Source organism: Nansenia antarctica (genome assembly GCF_963989245.1).
Source record: "Nansenia antarctica genome assembly, chromosome: 2".
NCBI classification, from domain to species: domain Eukaryota; kingdom Metazoa; phylum Chordata; class Actinopteri; order Argentiniformes; family Microstomatidae; genus Nansenia; species Nansenia antarctica.
In genome coordinates this window covers 62104087-62126379 of record NC_137675.1, presented here as the reverse complement: position 1 = coordinate 62126379, position 22293 = coordinate 62104087, and the positions used below count along the sequence as shown (strand labels likewise).

The 22293-nt window shown below is 45.4% G+C and overlaps 1 protein-coding gene across 1 annotated transcript in view; it reads left to right on the top strand.

The window, feature by feature from the left end:
• The window catches only part of LOC308149587 (ras-related protein Rab-26-like), a gene marked incomplete at both ends in the record, with an annotated part of 74562 nt that extends 52269 nt beyond the window's left edge, over nt 1-22293 (top strand). The window contains 4 exons of the mRNA XM_080522451.1: nt 19011-19076; nt 21119-21175; nt 21779-21855; nt 22194-22293. Of these exons, the coding sequence (XP_080378577.1) occupies nt 19011-19076; nt 21119-21175; nt 21779-21855; nt 22194-22293 (300 nt within the window). The remainder of the gene's footprint in view (nt 1-19010; nt 19077-21118; nt 21176-21778; nt 21856-22193) is intronic.

Sequence of the window (22293 nt, the reverse complement as noted above, 5' to 3'; positions counted from 1 at the left end):
CATTGTCAGTCCATAGAGAGACTGTGTGTGTGTGTGTGCGTGCGTGCGTGCGTGCGTGCGTGCGTGCGTGCGTGTGTGCCCGTGCCCGTGTGCTTAACTCTCCCTTCCAGTCTGCATTAAAAAACATCAGAGTGAATAGTGTGTGTTCCCCTGTCTTTATTATACAGACTATGGGACACATTTGCCACCCTCAGCCATTTTAGTGGAAATAACCACGCAGAGCCATAAGCCAAAGGGGGAATAAGTGCTTCTAAATCAGAATAGAGGAGGGTAAGGGTGGATGTTGGAGTCCATTGAGGGTCCTCTATTGCTCATTTGTCTTGTTTGTTGCCATTTAATGCAGCCTTGCTTCATAGGTCTTTGATTGGTTCTATTGGTTAGGCTGGTCCAGTAAGGTCAACTACAGGGTGGTGCCAGCCTGTTCACTTGAAGTTCCTATGTGAAGGTGCAGTGATCTGGCACTGATTTAGGTGCTAGTGCTCTCATTGCTAAATCTCGCTGCTTGACCAATCAATGCCTCAAATTGAATCGGGATACGTTCTGTCGGAATAAACTGCATGTTTTTTCATGTGTGTGTGTGTGTGTGTGTGTGTGTGTGTGTGTGTATTCACTTGTTTCTTTCATGTCTCCATGCCATGGGCTAAGTGTAAAGGCTATTTTCCACACAGTATTTAGTTAAATGTCATGCCTTATGAGTCTGTCTGGGTGAAAACACATTCAGCAAGAATTTAATTATTCTCATTTAATTTCAATGCATTTTCCAGTTTCTATACTGTGACAGAGATGCCACATTTGGAGCAGTTTTGTGGAGAAGCTAGTGACAGGCACTGAGATGTCAGGGCACTGGTCTACAGATAACACACACATGTCATGAAGCACTATTGTCTATATCATGGATGTTCGCGCAATTACATGTATAATAATATGTATAATTTGACGCAGTCTTTTGTGTCCGGTGTTCATTAGCTTGTCACATGTACAATACCAGTGTAATTGAAGATTTTGTATAGACCATGGCACTCTAACCATCATGATCACATCTATTCCATAGCCTCTCTTGATGACTGCCTGTCATCGACTCCAACTGAACCCATATATTTACAGCGTGGTTCAGCACAAAACATGATGTCACAAGGAGATTGATCCACTGTGTCATCCAGCACGCTGCGGACAGTTCCATTTCCTTTCACGTCAGCCTGGGGAGATGGAACATGGAACTCACGTCCCCCAAAGACTAGAAAGGCCTTATAAGTTGTCACATTACAACACTAGCTCAATTCAATTTCCAGCAGGGGAAGAAATAGTGTGGACACAGCAGAGAATCCAGGACCAGACCGTTACTGACACTGAATGGTAAGGTCCACTGATTCAGCACTGGAGGAAGGAAGAGCGTTGCCGTGGAGATGTTTGCATGGCTCTAATAGAAAGAAACAAATCCAAACTTTTGACAAAAGACTAGAGTTATATCCTGAATGTTCCTTCTTTAGCAGTTATGCTTTGTTCAAAGTATTTGTCCTACAGTATGTCCTTTTGTCATTTCAAGCAGGCCACCATATCCCATAGCCCACACTCTCAGCCAATGATAAAACAGAACAGATCAGATGATTACGTCATAATATTGTTACATAATAAATGCTCTTTCCCAGTAAAATTGCTTTTATTAGACGTTGAGTACAACAAAAGTTGTAACTGTTTTGAGTGTAGCATTTAATCTGGTTAGTGAGGCTGTGATGGGGTCTAGAAAGGTCACAACCATGGAAGCTTTTCCATTATTGCTCTCCAAGGAAAGCAAAGCTTTCTAGAAAGAAGAAAAACATTGCTAGAAAGAATATCTATATATCTCTCTCTTCGAATCTTCCCTTGCCATAGACAGTGCTTTGGAGGGTCAGACAATACTTGACTGCAATGACTGCAAGTTACATCAACCCCTTCTGTATTTGGACTCCATGTTCCATCCTACAACTTTAGTTTGAATCTAATCCAGGGCAATACAATGAAGCAGTTTATTATTACTTTTAATGACAGTGACGGTTCCTAGTATATAGTATAGTATATTGTATATATACTTACTTAGTATATTGGCTAGTCATTGTGCAAGTGGTTCGCTTCATGTTGCACCCCTGATGAATACAAACTCATACTTGAAATGTGGTGTTATGGGATTCTTCATTTTGACTAGAGACGGTAGAGCCGGTGTCTAACGATCGCAAGATCGGCGGTTTGAACCCCGGCTGGTCACATGTTGAGGTGTCCTTGGGCAAGACACTGAACTCTATATTGCTCCCAATGAGCAGGCCGGCGCCTTGCATGGTAGCTTGCTGCCATTGATGTGTGAATGTGTGTGTGAATGGGGGAATGAGAGGCCATTGTGAAGTGCTTTGGAATAAGGCGCTATATAAGTCAGTCCATTTACCATTGAAATGTAACACATCATATTCTTAAACCCTGGTCATTAAACATTCAGCAGAGAATGTGCGAAAAATAGTCCTACTATTCCCCAAACCCAGTCAACATAGATACTGTGGTAAATTGAGTGGCTGGAAACCACAGGTCTCTGAGAAACTGTTGTGTTGTGGTTGTGTAGATAGTGTCGCATAAGATAAATGGTTTGCTCATGTTCTGGGACGTTGTTGCTGGCGATATCACAGAATACACTCAGCTATGCTGTTCCACACGAGGGTATAGTATACCAATATATATATCATATATTGGTCCTGGTAAAACTGCAAACAGTAATCCGTCTTGTTTTTCCACTGGTTCAAGAAATTACCCTCTCTTTCATCTCAAGTGGACTCTCATGCAGTGAAATCCAATTTTGCTTCCTTTGATTCAATGTTTAGCTTGTCACAGAGGAGAAAAATAGCCATTGTGTTTCTGAAACCAACCATCTAAGTGTTTGTCTTCTTGGAATGTTTTCACTGCTCGCCTTTTATCTTTAATTTATCTTTGGGGGTTTGATGAATGGAAATGGAGACATCATTAGTTTTGTGCACTGCCTCTGTCCGGCTTGAGACGTTTTCTCTTATACAGTGGGGGATAAGTAGTATTCATAAGAAGTATTCAACACATCAACACATTCCACTTTAATGCATATAGCCTTTTTATCGATTGGAATGTTAGAATTTCTTATGCTGTGTAGTTTTATCAAGTCAATACCAATGTCTGGTCTACATTTCACATGAATAGCTACAATGGAAATATGAGAATTTAAAAATTCCATAACGTCATGGTTTGAGAGATGTTTCAGCTTGAAAAGAGATGCCGAATGTATACAGAGAGATGCCATTATATATGGTATGTAGCTCTCTCCCAATCGATTCCAGTGCCCCATGTATAGGTGAGGTGAAGATGCTACAGGGAGTAGAACATTAGGTCTCTCTCAAGATGTCTTCAGACTCAAGTTGAAGCTTTTCCTTCACACTTGATGGATGACTGCTCAGATATCTTGTTGTAAATCTGGCTTTTATATTGTTAGTGGCTGTAAAAGTTTGAAGTAGAGTCACTTGCCTGCTGAGGGGGGTTTATTGAGACAGCTCTTGAGGATGAGAGATGGATGGATGAGGTTTCACTGTAAGAGGTAAAGAATTATGTGTACCCTACTTGTCAAACTTGTTGTTTCCACATTGAATAGGGAACAATACACATACTGCCCATCCTATATGTAGGACCCATGGAAGCCCACGTGGCATGCATCTCGGCATGCCACGTGGGCTTCCATGGGTCCTACATATAGGATGGGCAGTAGGCAGGAATATCTGCTTTTCTTTAGTGAAAAGGGTACACAGAGTGCATGTCCCATAGTGAGGGGGTCTCCCGCACTCTCCTTCAGTGAACCTGGGTTACATTCGTAAACTCTAGTTTTTGGGATACTTCAAGGTGATTCATACTCACAGTATAGTGTCTGACTAAGCACATAAGGAGTATTTGTATCTGTATTTCTGCACATTGTAGGTTGGGATGATCCTGCTTACAGAGAGACCTCTGATGGCTGGATGATTGACAGGTGCTGATGAGGTCAACTATTCCTCTGCATGGCCATGGCTCTGGGAACGAGCTGACATGCCTGTCAGATGAGATGGTAATAAGGCTTCACAGTGCTAACAAATATGAGTTAATACGTTTAGAATGGCATATAATAATGGAATACAGTTGGAATGGAATCTAAAAAGTTAGGAAGGGGAAGGTATATGTAATGTACTGTAATGTTGCCTTTAGTAGGTCAATAATAATGATGTTGTTGTTACACAGTGATGTTACTGTCATAGATTGTCATGTCTGTACAAAATCCCACCTTTTTTGTTAAGTTTGATTATTAACATTAGATTACTGACCTTAAACAGGACTCCGACATAAACAGACTGTCTGAACAGAAAAAAAACATTTTTATTATTTCCTCGCTTGACATTTAGACTTTATTCCATTCCACCTTTCCTCCATTGGAACGTGAACACTTTCAAATATTAATTTCCTCTTTTGTATTCATACATTCACTATTTGCAAAAATCAATTTACCATGGTAATTCCTCTGGCACGCTACACCAAGGACAGGGGGCTTATACACTGAATACATTTCACCCTTGAGTATAATTGCCCATCAATGTCGGTGTGTGTTACACGTGATACGTCACCTCTTTCCTCTCCCAGCCACGGTGGACCGAAATGTCTGACATGGGTTTTGTGGAGCCCACGTTAAAGGAGTTCCAACAAAACATCTGTGAGTCCACTCCACTATGACATCCCTGGCCAATAACAACATGTTTGTATACAAGCTGTGTGTCGGGTAGAACATTACATTTTAGAAAGCTCCAAACACTGTTCATAAATGAAATATTTATTTTAGGGAATCTCATTCCCTAATCGCTACCAATTAAAAAAAAATCTTTACAACCATTATGAAGCTTTTGTTAAGTGTGATTAGCCACCACGTTGGGTCGGGGACAGATGTGTGTGCTTGTTTTACGAACATGTTAACTGATTCCCACCAATAATAATGTAGCATATTATTATATTATCCCTATTCCTTGTTGTTCCCTATTCATTGTTCCTTGTTGTACAAAGGGATTTGTAGTCTTGTTGGTTAATTTGTTATAAACTATTAAGCAATGTAGGTTATATATTGACAGTGCTTGTGTCAAAAAAGACTGTGGTAGTTGAATTAGGAAATGAGGAAAGGAAAAGAGCCCCCCCCCACACACACACATACAAACTCACACATACACACACACTCTCTCTCTCTCTCTCTCTCTCTCTCTCTCTCTCTCTCTCTCTCTCTCTCTCTCTCCTTCTCTCTCCCTTTCCCCCTCTCTCTTCCATCTTGATCCCACTTTAAGCCTGTGTTGGCCCTCTTAACTCCCTATTGTATGGTGGGAGCGAGTGAGAAGACCTTGTGGTTAAACGGTAGTCCGACAAGTTTTTTAATTGTTACTATATTTACTTGCTTTTTTTACAAAGGCTCTTCTGTCAAGGCTGTCTCTATGCTTAGGAGAAAACCTTTTTTCCCTATCCCCTTTGTCCTTATCTGAAGCTATGACAGGGTAGTTTGGAAAGGACAAATTGAATTGTATTCATATGTTAAGTAGGAAGGTTGGAGAGATTTAGGACCTAAAGAATATTGCCTCAGGGTATCTAAGAGAACACTCACGTTTTTATTATTTGTGTACTCTCTGTGTAGGGGTGGAACGGTACACGTATTCGTACCGAGAATGTTCGGTACGGGTCCTTCGGTTCAGTTGACGTGAGTTCTTTTATCCACTCCACTTTTTGTGTGTTGAAATAATCTCAGCCAATACGCATGCGCACACACACCACAGAGAGATTGTTAATAATTTAGCAGTCGTTATGGCGAACGCAGATAAGTTAAGAGCTTGAAATTCCTTCAGCTTAGGTGTTTTTATAGCAGCGGACCATACTCCGTTGTCGAGAACACAGGTTTTTAAACACATGTTGAAAGTAATCGAAGCCTTGTTATGTAGTTCCCTCGTCCGCATTTCAGACAGCAATGTTTTGTGACCCTGCTGATTTTTACCCTGCTGTACCAAAAACCGTGTCTTAAAACGTACCGAACCGAAATGTTTGTGTACCGTTATACCCCTATATCTGTGTCATCAGCTTATTCACTTTCTATCACTGAAAAAGAGGATAGGCTTTCACTTTCTATCCCTGAGAGAGAGGATAGGCTTACTGGTTCACATCCACAGGAGACCCACCCTGCTGACTTGTTGATCTTGTTGAACCATGCTCCACCTGAAGGGCCTTCAACACATACAGTATAGGCCTGGAATACTCAAACCTTGCCTTAGTGGGAGTGAATTGAATTCCAGCAAATCATGCGACTGTGAGGTGTGGCTCTGAATCAGAAATCTGTGGTGCGCAAGCACTAGAGAGCAGTGCTTCGGGAGATGATTGATGTGATAAGCCAATTCCTATGCGACTGGCAGATTCTCCCAGTCCTTGTATTGTAAACGATGTATTTTGGTCCACCAGGACTTCCGAGCATTTATGCGGAAGTGTCTGGGAAGAATGTACATAAACCTTCCCTTCCCTACCCAAGAATTTAAGATTCAATTCTCTCTTTGACCTAGCCCAAACACACACACACGCACACACACGGACACACACACACACACATACACACACCACACTGTGACATCCCTCTCACCACCACCCCTGAGCCAGGGATTCAGCATCAGGGAAAGCACCCTGGACCCTTGGGCAGAGTGGTCAGAGGTACGGAGTACCCCCTGGACTACAGAGAGGTACGGAGTACCCCCCGGACTACAGAGTGGTACGGAGTACCCCCCGGACTACAGAGAGGTACGGAGTACCCCCCGGACTACAGAGAGGTACGGAGTACCCCCCGGACTACAGAGAGGTACCGAGTACCCCCCGGACTACAGAGAGGTACGGAGTACCCCCCGGACTACAGAGAGGTACCGAGTACCCCCCGGACTACAGAGAGGTACGGAGTACCCCCCGGACTACAGAGAGGTACGGAGTACCCCCCGGACTACAGAGAGGTACGGAGTACCCCCCGGACTACAGAGAGGTACGGAGTACCCCCCGGACTACAGAGAGGTACCGAGTACCCCCCGGACTACAGAGAGGTACGGAGTACCCCCCGGACTACAGAGAGGTACGGAGTACCCCCCGGACTACAGAGAGGTACGGAGTACCCCCCGGACTACAGAGAGGTACGGAGTACCCCCCGGACTACAGAGAGGTACCGAGTACCCCCCGGACTACAGAGAGGTACCGAGTACCCCCCGGACTACAGAGAGGTACGGAGTACCCCCCGGACTACAGAGAGGTACCGAGTACCCCCCGGACTACAGAGAGGTACGGAGTACCCCCCGGACTACAGAGAGGTACGGAGTACCCCCCGGACTACAGAGAGGTACCGAGTACCCCCTGGACTACAGAGAGGTACGGAGTACCCCCCGGACTACAGAGAGGTACGGAGTACCCCCCGGACTACAGAGAGGTACGGAGTACCCCCCGGACTACAGAGAGGTACCGAGTACCCCCTGGACTACAGAGAGGTACGGAGTACCCCCCGGACTACAGAGAGGTACCGAGTACCCCCCGGACTACAGAGAGGTACGGAGTACCCCCCGGACTACAGAGAGGTACGGAGTACCCCCCGGACTACAGAGAGGTACCGAGTACCCCCTGGACTACAGAGAGGTACGGAGTACCCCCCGGACTACAGAGAGGTACGGAGTACCCCCCGGACTACAGAGAGGTACGGAGTACCCCCCGGACTACAGAGAGGTACGGAGTACCCCCCGGACTACAGAGAGGTACCGAGTACCCCCCGGACTACAGAGAGGTACGGAGTACCCCCCGGACTACAGAGAGGTACCGAGTACCCCCCGGACTACAGAGAGGTACGGAGTACCCCCCGGACTACAGAGAGGTACCGAGTACCCCCTGGACTACAGAGAGGTACGGAGTACCCCCCGGACCACAGAGAGGTACCGAGTACCCCCCCGGACTACAGAGAGGTACGGAGTACCCCCCGGACTACAGAGAGGTACGGAGTACCCCCCGGACTACAGAGAGGTACCGAGTACCCCCCCGGACTACAGAGAGGTACGGAGTACCCCCCCGGACTACAGAGAGGTACGGAGTACCCCCCGGACTACAGAGAGGTACGGAGTACCCCCCGGACTACAGAGAGGTACGGAGTACCCCCCGGACTACAGAGAGGTACGGAGTATCCCCCGGACTACAGAGAGGTACCGAGTACCCCCCCGGACTACAGAGAGGTACGGAGTACCCCCCGGACTACAGAGAGGTACGGAGTACCCCCCGGACTACAGAGAGGTACGGAGTACCCCCCAGACTACAGAGAGGTACGGAGTACCCCCCGGACTACAGAGAGGTACAGAGTACCCCCCGGACTACAGAGAGGTACAGAGTACCCCCCGGACTACAGAGAGGTACGGAGTACCCCCCGGACTACAGAGAGGTACGGAGTACCCCCCAGACTACAGAGAGGTACGGAGTACCCCCCGGACTACAGAGAGGTACGGAGTACCCCCCGGACTACAGAGAGGTACGGAGTACCCCCCGGACTACAGAGAGGTACGGAGTACCCCCCGGACTACAGAGAGGTACGGAGTACCCCCCGGACTACAGAGAGGTACGGAGTACCCCCCGGACTACAGAGAGGTACGGAGTACCCCCCGGACTACAGAGAGGTACGGAGTACCCCCCGGACTACAGAGAGGTACGGAGTACCCCCCGGACTACAGAGAGGTACGGAGTACCCCCCGGACTACAGAGAGGTACGGAGTACCCCCCGGACTACAGAGAGGTACGGAGTACCCCCCCGGACTACCGGGAGCGCAGCGGAGCCCCGCCCTACAACCCCGGATCAACCGATCCGCCAGCTTATTTATCCTTTTGAGTTGAACATTACGGCAGTGTCGTTCCTTTGAGTGGACAGTGCCCCAACTCTCTTAAAGATAGGAATAAATATTCTGATAAGGCTAAAGAAACCCTCTGTCTCCTCATCTCTCTAGCTCTGGTGTGTGCATATGGTCCTCGTGCAAGGGTTGTCACAACACGCATACACACACCACACACACAAACACACACACACTGTACACAAACATGCATATGAAAACACACACACTCTCACTCACACAAACTCACACCAATCACATTATTTTCACTGCAGCTGTCCAAAAAAAACACACACAAAAAACACTCTCACATCCCTCTCCATTGGCAGATACATACACAAGCTCCTCTTCTTTTAAACATGAAAAGAGCCTTTGTTCTTTTTCCGCTCCTGGATGTAGAAATTATCCAATGAGAGGAATTCATTTGTTCGCTTTCTTGTTGTTTGTTTTTTGGATTACAGGGTACTTTGTAGATGGATTAAGATCATGATATAGTTACATGTGGCATTTGTGTTTGACAGTGTAAAGTAATGATCTACTGTCCACTGGCTTCAACCTTCTTAGTGTGATGACACTTCTAATCAATCATAACAATCCACAACATGGGGGTGGGGGCTGCGTGTGCGTACCTGTGTGTGTGTGTGTGTGTGAGTGTGTGTGTGTGTGTGTGTGTGTGTGTGTGTGTGTGTGTGAGTGTGTGTGTGCGTGTGTGTGTGTGTGTGTGTGTGTGTGTGTGTGTGTGTGTGAGTGTGAGCATGTGTTTGTGCCCAGAAAGACAAAGATTCAACACTGAAAAGACAGTTCTAACAGCACATACATCCTGCCATCGATGTGAAGCGCAGCAGGGATGGATTTTCCGTCGTTCCGTTCAGCTTAGCTGCCATGTTGATCCAGCTCCCCGTCCCAGGAGACAAGGCCTATATTTTCCCTAAATCTGTAGCGCTTTCTTCAGGGGCAGCTTTGCGTGACTCTGCCTGCATCTGTGAGGAGACTACACTGTCTGTTTGATCACTCTGATCAAAGCCCAGGCAGAGCTACACTGTCACCCACAGCAAATCCCCTTAGACAATAGTGTGACAGACACTTTTTGGGAGCTTAGTCGCATGCAGAGTGACAATCCAAAGGCTCCAAATGAGTTGGCTTCTGTATGTTTTGCCCCTGTAAATCACATTGAAATACAGCAACATACAGTCATTTGAACCAAGTGTTCTAGTAAGGATGAGAGGTTGGAGGTCGCCGGTTTATTAATCTCTGATCCAAGAATCTCATCTTTCGAGATTCTGGGGATGAAGGAAGTGAAAACTGGGGATGGCAGTTGGCAGCACGTCTCCACCCCTCTAAACCTTTCGTGGTAGCGCCACCTGAGTCGCTCGCAATGACCCTTTTCTTGCCTGTGCTCTTGTTTACAACCCGATTTGCACGCGATGCAATCATCTCCTATCCCCACATTACTTCGGGTGTGCCGTCAACTTAGTGAGGCCACTGGTTTATCGGTGAATGCTCCAAACCAAGCGCTACTTCTGATCGTTCAATTGTGAATCATTCACCAGCCTGAAGAAGAGATTTAAATATAAATAGAGTTAATGAAACCCAACCTTTTCTATGATACACACAGAAATGATTTACTGGATGGTGCCTTTCCCTCCCGCTCTCGCTCCCACAGCAGTAATACTCTGTTGGGAAAGCTATCGGGACATAAATTCACCCCTGAGAGCCCCCTGTCATCCTCCCTCAAAGCTAGGCCGTGGGGACATCAAGGGCGTAGCTCTGTCCTCCTGCTTAAGTAAATAGGGAAAACAAAAACAAACAGGGTGTTGACAGTGCCCTCACGTACTCTCAACTGTCACATCAGGTCAAACCACTGTCTGCTAGGAGGAGCCTCACAATGGATGAGGCTCATGCACATGCCTGTCTGTTCTCTCTTTCTCGCCCGGTTTCTCGTCCTTCATGATTTTCCATTTCACTCCTTTGTTATCTCTCACTCTCCCCTCTCTGTCGCTCTTTTTCTTTGTCTTTATGTCTGTCACATAACCCCTTTGGGCTCTTTCTTTCTTTCTCTTCCACCACGCTCTCACTCTTTTTGGACTGTTCTGTGCTCTGCGGGAGGTTAGCAGATCAGCTAGTCATTGAGCTCATGCGTCTCTTCCTCCCTCCATCTCTGTGTGTCTTGGGCCCTGACCAAAGACCTCCACAGCCCCACACAACCAGACCATCCGTCACTCTGATGGGAATCTGGAGGAGTCCCTGTGTGTGTTTCACTTTCATTCCATCTGTATCTCTCTCTCTCTCTCTCTCTCTCTCTCTCTCTCTCTCTCTCTCTCTCTCTCTCTCTCTCTCTCTCTCTCTAACATACTCTCCATCTAACACACTGATTTCACGAGTACAGAAGTACTATACAGTAGATGTAATGATTTGCTCTAGGTGAAATAAAAAAAACGAACTTTATTTTGTTGCTGTTGTTCAGAAACACAATTTGTTTAGGCCTAGATTTGCACAATTTCATCCAGTTACAGCATTCAACAAAAATACATTTGCGGAATGACGACATTTCATGACATGTCTGGGGGTTTTATTGGTTTGTGAGATAAATGTAAAGACTGTAAATGCATCTCATCCATTGGCCGCTGAGACTGCATTTCTCAACTGCCTCTCTGTTGGAGGAATAGGTGGCTGATGCCAGGGCACCATAAATAGATTGCCCACTCTGTCACTTCACCATCCTGCCACAATTCGCCGCATGTTACTTTGGCCATAGATACTGCATTTAGTCTGAAGGGCCTAGCCCAGCCCCATTTAATCATGGTTAGTAGTGTGTCATTAAACTCCCTAGGACCCTGGTGACTGTTCTAACCATGCTGTTGTAATTGGCCCATCCTCTCTGATAACCCCAGCGTGTCACACTTCCTGCCTCATAGGAATGTGTCATTTCCTCCTCTCAGAATAAGAAAGCATTACCATGCCAGATGCATCATGGGCTACTGGATGACTGGCTATGGAGAGAGAGATGGCTCCAACAATCTTCTTTTCAGTGAACCAGCAGTAGACTTGGACCTGAAAGACTGACCTTCAGCAATATGGTCACGTCTTTCTAATCTCTCTAGATTTTTTTTTCGAAATCCTCCTTTCTTCACATTTCATCATACCAGTAGCAGTATTCTTGGTGGGATGTTTGTCAATTCAAGTCTGGGGAGCAGTGGAGAGCAGGACCTCAATTTGATGCCTTCAATTATTTACAGTGTCTGGCAAATCAAGTATCCTCGTCTTCACCGGTCTGATAAAAGGCCTTGTAATTGGTCATAAAGGAGCTGTAACACTAAAGCTGGCGTGAAAAATCGATTGATGTCAACACTGAGAATGAGGGAGCCGGAGAGAAAGATACTGTATAGAAGGAGAGAGGTGGAGCGAGAGTGTAGGAGGGGAGTGAGAGGAAAGAGATGGGGACATTTAGCCTCTGACACGCCCCTGAAATTCTACTTTTAATTGCTTTACTTCAAGTAGGCCTTCAGTGCTAACTGTGACAACATCTAATGGATCCTCTCTCACAGTCATAGATGGATGCTGAGGGTGATTGAGAGAAAGAGAGAGACAGAGAGATAGAGATGCTCTGGTTGTCTGGTTGTTTCAATCATTTAAAAAGCACTTAATGGCCTAATATAAAACAAACCTTGCCCATCTAAATCATGTTGTCGCGGGGGGGGTGAACAAGTCTACATACAAGTAGCTGTGTATTTGTTTAGCATTCCTAACCTATTACAAGGCCACAGTGGCTCTTTAAATGAGCTGTTAAAACTGCTCCTATTAATCTCAGTCACTTCAGATTCCCCATCATAGGCCCATTTCAGATAATAGTAAAACTCCACGTAGAATGCTGTGCCCAGGAGCTGGTGTGTACTCTCATTTAGAACCAAAGTGGTTCCCAAACTGTGCTGCAGCACACTGGTGTGCCGTGAGGCAAGTCCAGGTGTGCCGTGGGATTTTGTGACAACCATACAAATATACAAAAAATAATGATTTTTAAATTGTATTTACTATTTTAATTCACTATATCAGTACTTTGTACGCACTCATTTCCCAATACAAAGGGAAATTGTATACCCCCCAAAAAATTAGCTGTTTCACGGGTCGGGGAATCATCATCGGTTTTCTGTGGATTCGCTGTGGCAGTGTGTAAATTAAAAACCAAATATCCCTGTGTTCCCCACAAAACAAGGAATCCAAAACCATTTAAATGGAAACGATCAGAGTATAGGAGTTTCCCTTCGAATGTAGCGGACTGATGAACATGGCGGGGGAAATGTTCAACGCAGCTCCAGATAAGACCCAATTGGGTCATCAATAACACAATTTATTCAATCACATTTTTCAATTGACTTTAATCAGTGGATTGGCATCATACTGACTGTGGCACAGAAACAATTTCAATACAATGTTCAAGTAACATCAGCATAGAAAAGATAACATGAACTGTAACCTGAACTTGATATTACAGCCAATTAGAGGGCTGTATTTAACAGCCAATCAGAGGGCTGTATTCAAAGCCAATCAGAGGGCTGTATTTAACAGATAATCAGAGGGCAGTATTTAACAGCCAATCAGACTTAGACGTACCCCGCCGAAGTGTCGGCATGTACCTTATTAAACCCCTACCTACTGTATGTAGAGTAGAAACCAAATAGAGAAATTCAATCAGAATACTGTTTCAAATGGTGACTTTATTCTTCCCCTCTATGATAGAAGATAGTTTCTATTCCCCAACACGACTCTGACACCTGGAAATAATGATGGTGATGTGCTGAAATTACCCATGAAGGAATAATGTCTATAAACAGCTCAATGATGTCTAATTACTGGTTATGGTTCATTACAAATCTAAATGGCAGGAGACATTTACTGGCAATCTGTTGAATGGATGAAGAGGGTTTATTCCAGCAAATTTGAGTTCTGGTGAGGGAAGACAAGTGAAGGTCTTCATGTTCAAGGTTGCCAGATTGGTGAGGTTCTGTGTTGGTTTGTTGTGTGTAGTGTGTGGCCATGATAAAGTGGACCTTGTGGATGACTGATGTGACACTTCCGCTGTTCCAGTCAATCCAGTGACGAAAATAGATCAATACCATGACCTTTACTTTAGAATATGTCAATTTCTCAATACAAATCATGTACTATATTGATTTGGTGATAAATCTCTCAATGTCAACTGATCGATTTCATCAATAATGTTGGTCATGTTGTTCATAGCTAGATGAGTGGTGAGACTGATGACTGCTGAGTTGTAGGAGCCGTGGTCCTGATGTGGTTGTCTCTGTACCACTCAGTTCTGTGATGTACAAAATGATGACTCCAGAAACAGTTGGCATAATATTTGTTACCTCATCTATGAACATTACTTCTTAATAGCTACTTGTTTTTCATGCTTAACACAAACAAATATCCCACAAATGTCCCCAATGCCCACCATTTAACAGGGTGAATGTTGTATAGGGTCTGGTTGTATATTCCCAGGCTCTCAGAGGGCCTTCTCTAGCTGGTAGAGGTGGTCTGGAGGCTGAGTTGCAGATGCTGGGTTTCCCCCTCCCTCTCCAAACCAATGCCAAACAAAACCCTCCTCTGGGTGATCATTTGGCTAAAGACCCTCTGCTTAGAGAATAAGAGGATCAAATTGCTAAACATCCCTGACCTCATTAGCTCTAAGCACATAACATACAAACTCTCAGTTCAGAAGCTGAAGCACACTCAAGCACACTAGCTTCCCGGGTGACTGATGATGCCTTTGTTTGGGAGAAAGGCAATACACTAAATTCTGCTCTTATACGAGCCAACAAATGTCCAAATGAGTTTGCAATGCACAGGCACACACACAGGGGACACCTACACTTTAGAACACAAATTAAATAAAAAAGAAGCTCTCCCTTGCCGGTTGTGAACTTTGTGGCCGGACAGAACAACACAATCATCCGGGTTAGTTAAAAATAAATGTGGGAGCTTAGTGGCACATAGACGTGTAATGGAAATACTGCCACTGCTCTGCAGTGGACAAAACATAAAGCCTTTGACAATAGCCATCAAACAACACTATTTAAGCCCCACTGCAAGACATATTTCAAAGAGGCTGTTCCCTATTCTCAGATAACACCATAGCAGGAGGCGTTTTAACATACACAGAGCATCCTGCTTTGCATGTAAAACAGCAGCCCATCAGAATCCTAATCACCAGGGTGTCATCACACACAATGCTGCCACGAGTAATGTTGCCCTTTATGTTAAATTAACATTTGACAATCAACTATTACACCAATGACACAGGGGGTTGAAAAGAGAATTCCATAGGGCGTGTTGGTGATATTCATCACAGTTGAAATACATTTGCTTGCGAAGTAATCGGAAAGGGAATAGGGGTAATTCTGAGAGAGTGCGCGTCAAGTTTTTTTGTTGTAACATAATCACTATTATTTCCGATCAGTACTTTAAGCTGTTTTTGAAAGTGGTTTAGAAACAGCTATCCCCACCGTGCACCTGCATCAGTATGGCTGTGTAATTCTAATCGGGTGGGCTCATGCATCATTGTTATGGCTCATGCATCATTCTCTTTGATGTGTCTAGGTCCTTTGGGGACCAGATGCGCAGGATAGTGGGGGCTCCCTCTGTGTTGGGGTGGGCTGGTGTGAGTAGGTTACAGATGAGTGGGTTGGTTCTTGTGAGGCGAGGTGGGTGGGTGAATGGGGGGGGGGGGGTTATTGTCACATATTGAACTGGGCCCTAGGCTGCAAACCAATCACCTTGAGAAGCCTCCTTTCCTGTTCTCCATCCCCCCGTGACCCCTGGTATGAGAGGATGTAATAGGCTCCTCACTTACAGGACATCAGTATGTGACCAAGGTGGTAACAAATTACGTTTTCTGTGGTTGTATTATGTTTGCCTCACTGGCCCAGCTTAAATGAAGGTTTAATAATAATAATGTTGCCTCACTGTTGTCAACATGGGACACTGGGTGACTTCATATTGTTATTCAGTTGCACACTCACTCATATTTCATCTACTCTTTAATCCAGTAGTCTCAGGTGGGTTCAGCTTAGTTTCTGTGTGTGTGTGTGTGTGTGTGTGTGTGTGTGTGTGTGTGTGTGTGTGTGTGTGTGCGTGTGCGTGTGCGTGTGTGTGTGTGTGTGTGTGTCATGTGCGTGTATGTGCGTGTGTGTGTGTGTCGTGTGCGTGCATGCATGCGTATGTACGTCTCCCATGCCTCTCCCACACTGTCTCAGTGGCATTGTTCTGACCCTGACTTGATGATGAAATCATTATGACAATCAATTACATTCACATTTTACATTTTGGCCATTTAGTAGATATCTTTATCCAAAGTGACTTACAACAACAACTTACAAGTACATTTGTCTAAGTAAGTGAATCTTCTATCCATCAGTCATCGCAAGAAACAGTAATCTATGCTAGGGCCAGGGCAGTCATAGATAGATGCTAGAAGAAGCTATTTTAATTTGCAGTAAAGAAACTGTACAGGGAGGTCGATGAAGAGGTCTTAGGAGGGACAGTTAAGGTGTAGTCTGAAGAGATGGGTCTTAGTCTACGGCAGAAGATAGGTAGTGATAAACACACAGGTGTCCCCTCACACTCAGCTCCTCTGAGACATCCATAAACACACAGGTGTCTCCTCACACTCAGCTCCTCTGAGACATCCATAAACACACAGGTGTCCCCTCACACTCAGCTCCTCTGAGACATCCATAAACACACAGGTGTCTCCTCACACTCAGCTCCTCTGAGACATCCATAAACACACAGGTGCCTCCTCACACTCAGCTCCTCTGAGACATCCATAAACACACAGGTGCCTCCTCACACTCAGCTCCTCTGAGACATCCATAAACACACAGGTGCCTCCTCACACTCAGCTCCTCTGAGACATCCATAAACACACAGGTGCCTCCTCACACTCAGCTCCTGAGACATCCATAAACACACAGGTGCCTCCTCACACTCAGCTCCTCTGAGACATCCATAAACACACAGGTGTCCCCTCACACTCAGCTCCTCTGAGACATCCATAAACACACAGGTGTCCCCTCACACTCAGCTCCTCTGAGACATCCATAAACACACAGGTGTCCCCTCACACTCAGCTCCTCTGAGACATCCATAAACACACAGGTGTCTCCTCACACTCAGCTCCTCTGAGACATCCATAAACACACAGGTGCCTCCTCACACTCAGCTCCTCTGAGACATCCATAAACACACAGGTGTTCCCTCACACTCAGCTCCTCTGAGACATCCATAAACACACAGGTGTCCCCTCACACTCAGCTCCTCTGAGACATCCATAAACACACAGGTGTCCCCTCACACTCAGCTCCTCTGAGACATCCATAAACACACAGGTGCCTCCTCACACTCAGCTCCTCTGAGACATCCATAAACACACAGGTGTCCCCTCACACTCAGCTCCTCTGAGACATCCATAAACACACAGGTGTCTCCTCACACTCAGCTCCTCTGAGACATCCATAAACACACAGGTGCCTCCTCACACTCAGCTCCTCTGAGACATCCATAAACACACAGGTGTCCCCTCACACTCAGCTCCTCTGAGACATCCATAAACACACAGGTGTCTCCTCACACTCAGCTCCTCTGAGACATCCATAAACACACAGGTGTCCCCTCACACTCAGCTCCTCTGAGACATCCATAAACACACAGGTGCCTCCTCACACTCAGCTCCTCTGAGACATCCATAAACACACAGGTGTCCCCTCACACTCAGCTCCTCTGAGACATCCATAAACACACAGGTGCCTCCTCACACTCAGCTCCTCTGAGACATCCATAAACACACAGGTGTCTCCTCACACTCAGCTCCTCTGAGACATCCATAAACACACAGGTGTTCCCTCACACTCAGCTCCTCTGAGACATCCATAAACACACAGGTGTCCCCTCACACTCAGCTCCTCTGAGACATCCATAAACACACAGGTGTCCCCTCACACTCAGCTCCTCTGAGACATCCATAAACACACAGGTGTCCCCTCACACTCAGCTCCTCTGAGACATCCATAAACACACAGGTGTCCCCTCACACTCAGCTCCTCTGAGACATCCATAAACACACAGGTGTCCCCTCACACTCAGCTCCTCTGAGACATCCATAAACACACAGGTGTCCCCTCACACTCAGCTCCTCTGAGACATCCATAAACACACAGGTGTCCCCTCACACTCAGCTCCTCTGAGACATCCATAAACACACAGGTGCCTCCTCACACTCAGCTCCTCTGAGACATCCATAAACACACAGCGGTCTCCTCACACCTCCCTCCTCCTCCCTCCTCCCCCCTCACTCACTCACTCATTCACAATCAGGTCATCAACAGACATAATTACAACAGACCCAACCTGGGGGAAACAGCTCTTGGTCGATGGGCAAAATAAGAAAAAGATTGATTGCTGTGGCAGCAGTCAGAAAGCCAATATGGAGTATTTCACCTGGGGTACAATTAAGCATTGTAATGGTGCTATGCCGCCCTGGAGTGCTGAGATGAGGGATATTATTTTTGGCACAGGCGGGTCTGTGCCCCCAGTCGATTTAAAACCTATTAACAATGACTGGATGGATTGCCCGGTCATTGCTGCTTGGCACGCTATGGACAGGACTGGTGTTAATGTTGTGATGAGGTGTCTGGATTTCCATGTGATGATTGTGCGGGTCGGCACTCTATGTTAGAATGTCATAAAGCTTTATGATTTCCCATATCTCTCCAAGGATGCAGGGGAAGGCTTTTTATTAGTCTGCTGATGCTCAATGTTTGTTTACACACATTCTCTCTCTCTCTCTCTCTCTCTCTCTCTCATCCCTCTGCCCTAGGTACTCCTTCTCTCTCTTTTTCACAGACTGCTGCATTTCTCTCTGCATATCTCTCCTCCACTTCTTAATAATCTTTCAAATGCATCAGCCTTTTTCCATGTTGTTTCTCCTATCTTTTTGGATTGGATGCCCCTACTGTCCTAAAAATAGGTGTCTCTTGTCTGTTTCCTCTGTCATTCCTCTTTCACTGTATCATGAGTATTTCTGCTCTGTGCTCGTCTTCTCAGGCCTGGCTGACAGAGATCCATGAGTACACCCAGCAGGATGTGGTCCTGATGCTGCTGGGCAACAAGGTGAGGCATCATGGGAAATACCTAAATCCAGACACACCTGTTGTCACACCTGTCGTCTGACGGCAGCACAGACACGACAACATACAGACACAACAACACACAGACACAACAACACACAGACACAACAACACACAGACACAACAACATACAGACACAACAACACAGACACAACAACATACAGACACAACAACAGACACAACAACATACAGACACAACAACATACAGACACAACAACACACAGACACAACAACACACAGACACAACAACACACAGACACAACAACACACAGACACAACAACACACAGACACAACAACACACAGACACAACAACACACAGACACAACAACATACAGACACAACAACATACAGACACAACAACATACACAACAACAAACACAACAACATACAGACACAACAACATACAGACACAACAACATACACAACAACAGACACAACAACATACAGACACAACAACATACAGACACAACAACATACAGACACAACAACAACAGACACAACAACATACAGACACAACAACAACAGACACAACAACATACAGACACAACAACACAGACACAACAACACACAGACACAACAACATACAGACACAACAACAACAGACACAACAACAGACACAACAACATACAGACACAACAACACACAGACACAACAACACACAGACACAACAACACACAGACACAACAACATACAGACACAACAACAGACACAACAACATACAGACACAACAACAGACACAACAACATACAGACACAACAACAACAGACACAACAACATACAGACACAACAACAGACACAACAACATACAGACACAACAACATACAGACACAACAACACACAGACACAACAACAGACACAACAACATACAGACACAATAACAGACACAACAACATACAGACACAACAACATACAGACACAACAACAGACACATCGACATACAGACACAACAACAGACACAACAACATACAGACACAACAACATACAGACACAACAACATACAGACACAACAACATACAGACACAACAACAGACACAACAACATACAGAACACACAGACACAACAACACACAGACACATCAACATACAGACACAACAACATACAGACACAACAACATACAGACACAACAACAGACACAACAACATACAGACACAACAACACACAGACACAACAACTTGCAAGCAATGGAGTGCTTGTTGGATCTATTTTTTCTATATAGTAATGTATTCCTTATCCAAAACAACAACAATATTCTCTACTCTCCGGGGATGTCATACTGTATCTAATCCAACCAGACAGCAACGCACAGACATAACAGATAAGACAATATGCAGGAGTAGTGGAACAGACTTTATATTATAGTATGATTATGACTAAAAGAGGTCCAGTACACACAGTATACCAGCTGAGAACAGATGTCTATCGTTCAGGAGCTTAGTCTAGCTTCCCTGCACACCATGATTGATCCTCTTATCAGAATTCGAAGACAGATTTTAGATCCATTAACAATCGTCACTCTAATCAAATATTCAATCTGCATTGTGTTTTCACACAGCCCAGGCTCAAGGCACTGTACACAAAATAAGGGGAGACCACACAGCTTTAAATCAGAACAAAGTATTTATTTAAAAAACTAACTTAAAGTACTTAAAGTAACAATAGATATGTTAGTCAGTATCATCAGTAGTGAATGCAGTGTATGGATGAGTGGAAGGTGTAGTGTAGATGTTGTAGGGTGTGTTAACGTAAAAGTAAAGCTAAAGCGAGCCTAAGCTCAAAACAACCAAACCTGGTGGAAGGAGGAGAAGAGGGAGAATCAAGGGAGCAGCCAGCTTAAGTAAGCCACTCCCCAGGTGCCTCAGATCACCTAATCAACCCCTCCATATATGATTATGAGTGAGAGGGCTGCCACATTGATCCTCAACCACTCCCTATAACAATGCGAGTTGAGGGTAAACAAGAACACTGAGTACTGTGAGCCTGTGGTGTTGTGGTGATGTATGCTCTCTGTCAACCTCTGTCCCCAGGCTGATGCCACACAGGAGAGGGTGGTGAAGAGAGAGGATGGTGAGAGACTGGCCAAGGTGAGTGTCAGGTGCATAAAGAGATAACAACACCCTAGACAATGCTTGCTATCTCTCTCGTTCTCTCTCTTGTTCTCGTTCTCCCCAGAGTCCCCCCCCCCATGACTCAGTATTCCCATGGTCTGATTGCTATTGATTTTCACTGTTGTGGGGAAAATGCACCATCTGCAAAAATGCAAGATAAACAATAAAATGGAAGGCTCAGTTTATGAGATGTATGACTCTACTATAGAAAAGGAGTGTATGTATTCTTCAAAGATTGAATTGATTGCCTAACCTTCTCTAGATGTTGTCGTCTAGCGAGAAAAACACATTATCTAAGTCATTATTCTGGGCTAAAGACGAATTCCCCAGTCACCACACTGACTGGGACACACTTTGTCGCATCATATTCTCATTTATCCACTGCAGAATCAGCTATTCTTATTTGTTTTAATGTGAGATACTACACTATAGTCTCCCCCTGGCTGCTGAGATGTTGTCGCTATTCATGTGGATTACTTCCAAGTAGGCTTACAGTATGTGTTGGAGATGTTACCTCCAGGGTCAAAGGGAACTATAAAACAAGTGTATTTTCTTTATTTTCGTGTTGCGCGTGTGCAGGAGTTTGGGGTTCCGTACATGGAGACCAGTGCTAAGTCAGGCCTCAACGTGGAGCTAGCCTTCACTGCTGTGGCAAAGTGAGTATGCCACAATATAAGTAATGGAGGATTTCAGTGAGAAATGGGACAGCCTTCCTTCCTACAGTACTTGCTGAACTTGATGATTAGTGTGACGAGAAGCAGTTCCGTCTGACAGTGGTGGTCTCTCTTTGATATCCTTGCCTGTCCCCTACTGGAACTCCATCATACTTCTTACAATTCTTCCTGCTCCTCGTCTCACCCACTCTTCTCTCTCCGTAATTGTCTCCCCCCTGCTCCCCTCCTCTTGTCCTCTTGTGTCTTCCCCTCTTATCCTCTGTCTCTCTCTCTCTCTCTCTCTCTCTCTCTCTCTCTCTCTCTCTCTCTCTCTCTCGCAGAGAGCTGAAGCACAGGTCAACGAAAGAGCCTAGTGAGAAGTTTAAGCTCCAGGACTATGTCAACAAGGAGATGAAGAGTGCTGGCTGCTGCAGGTCCTAA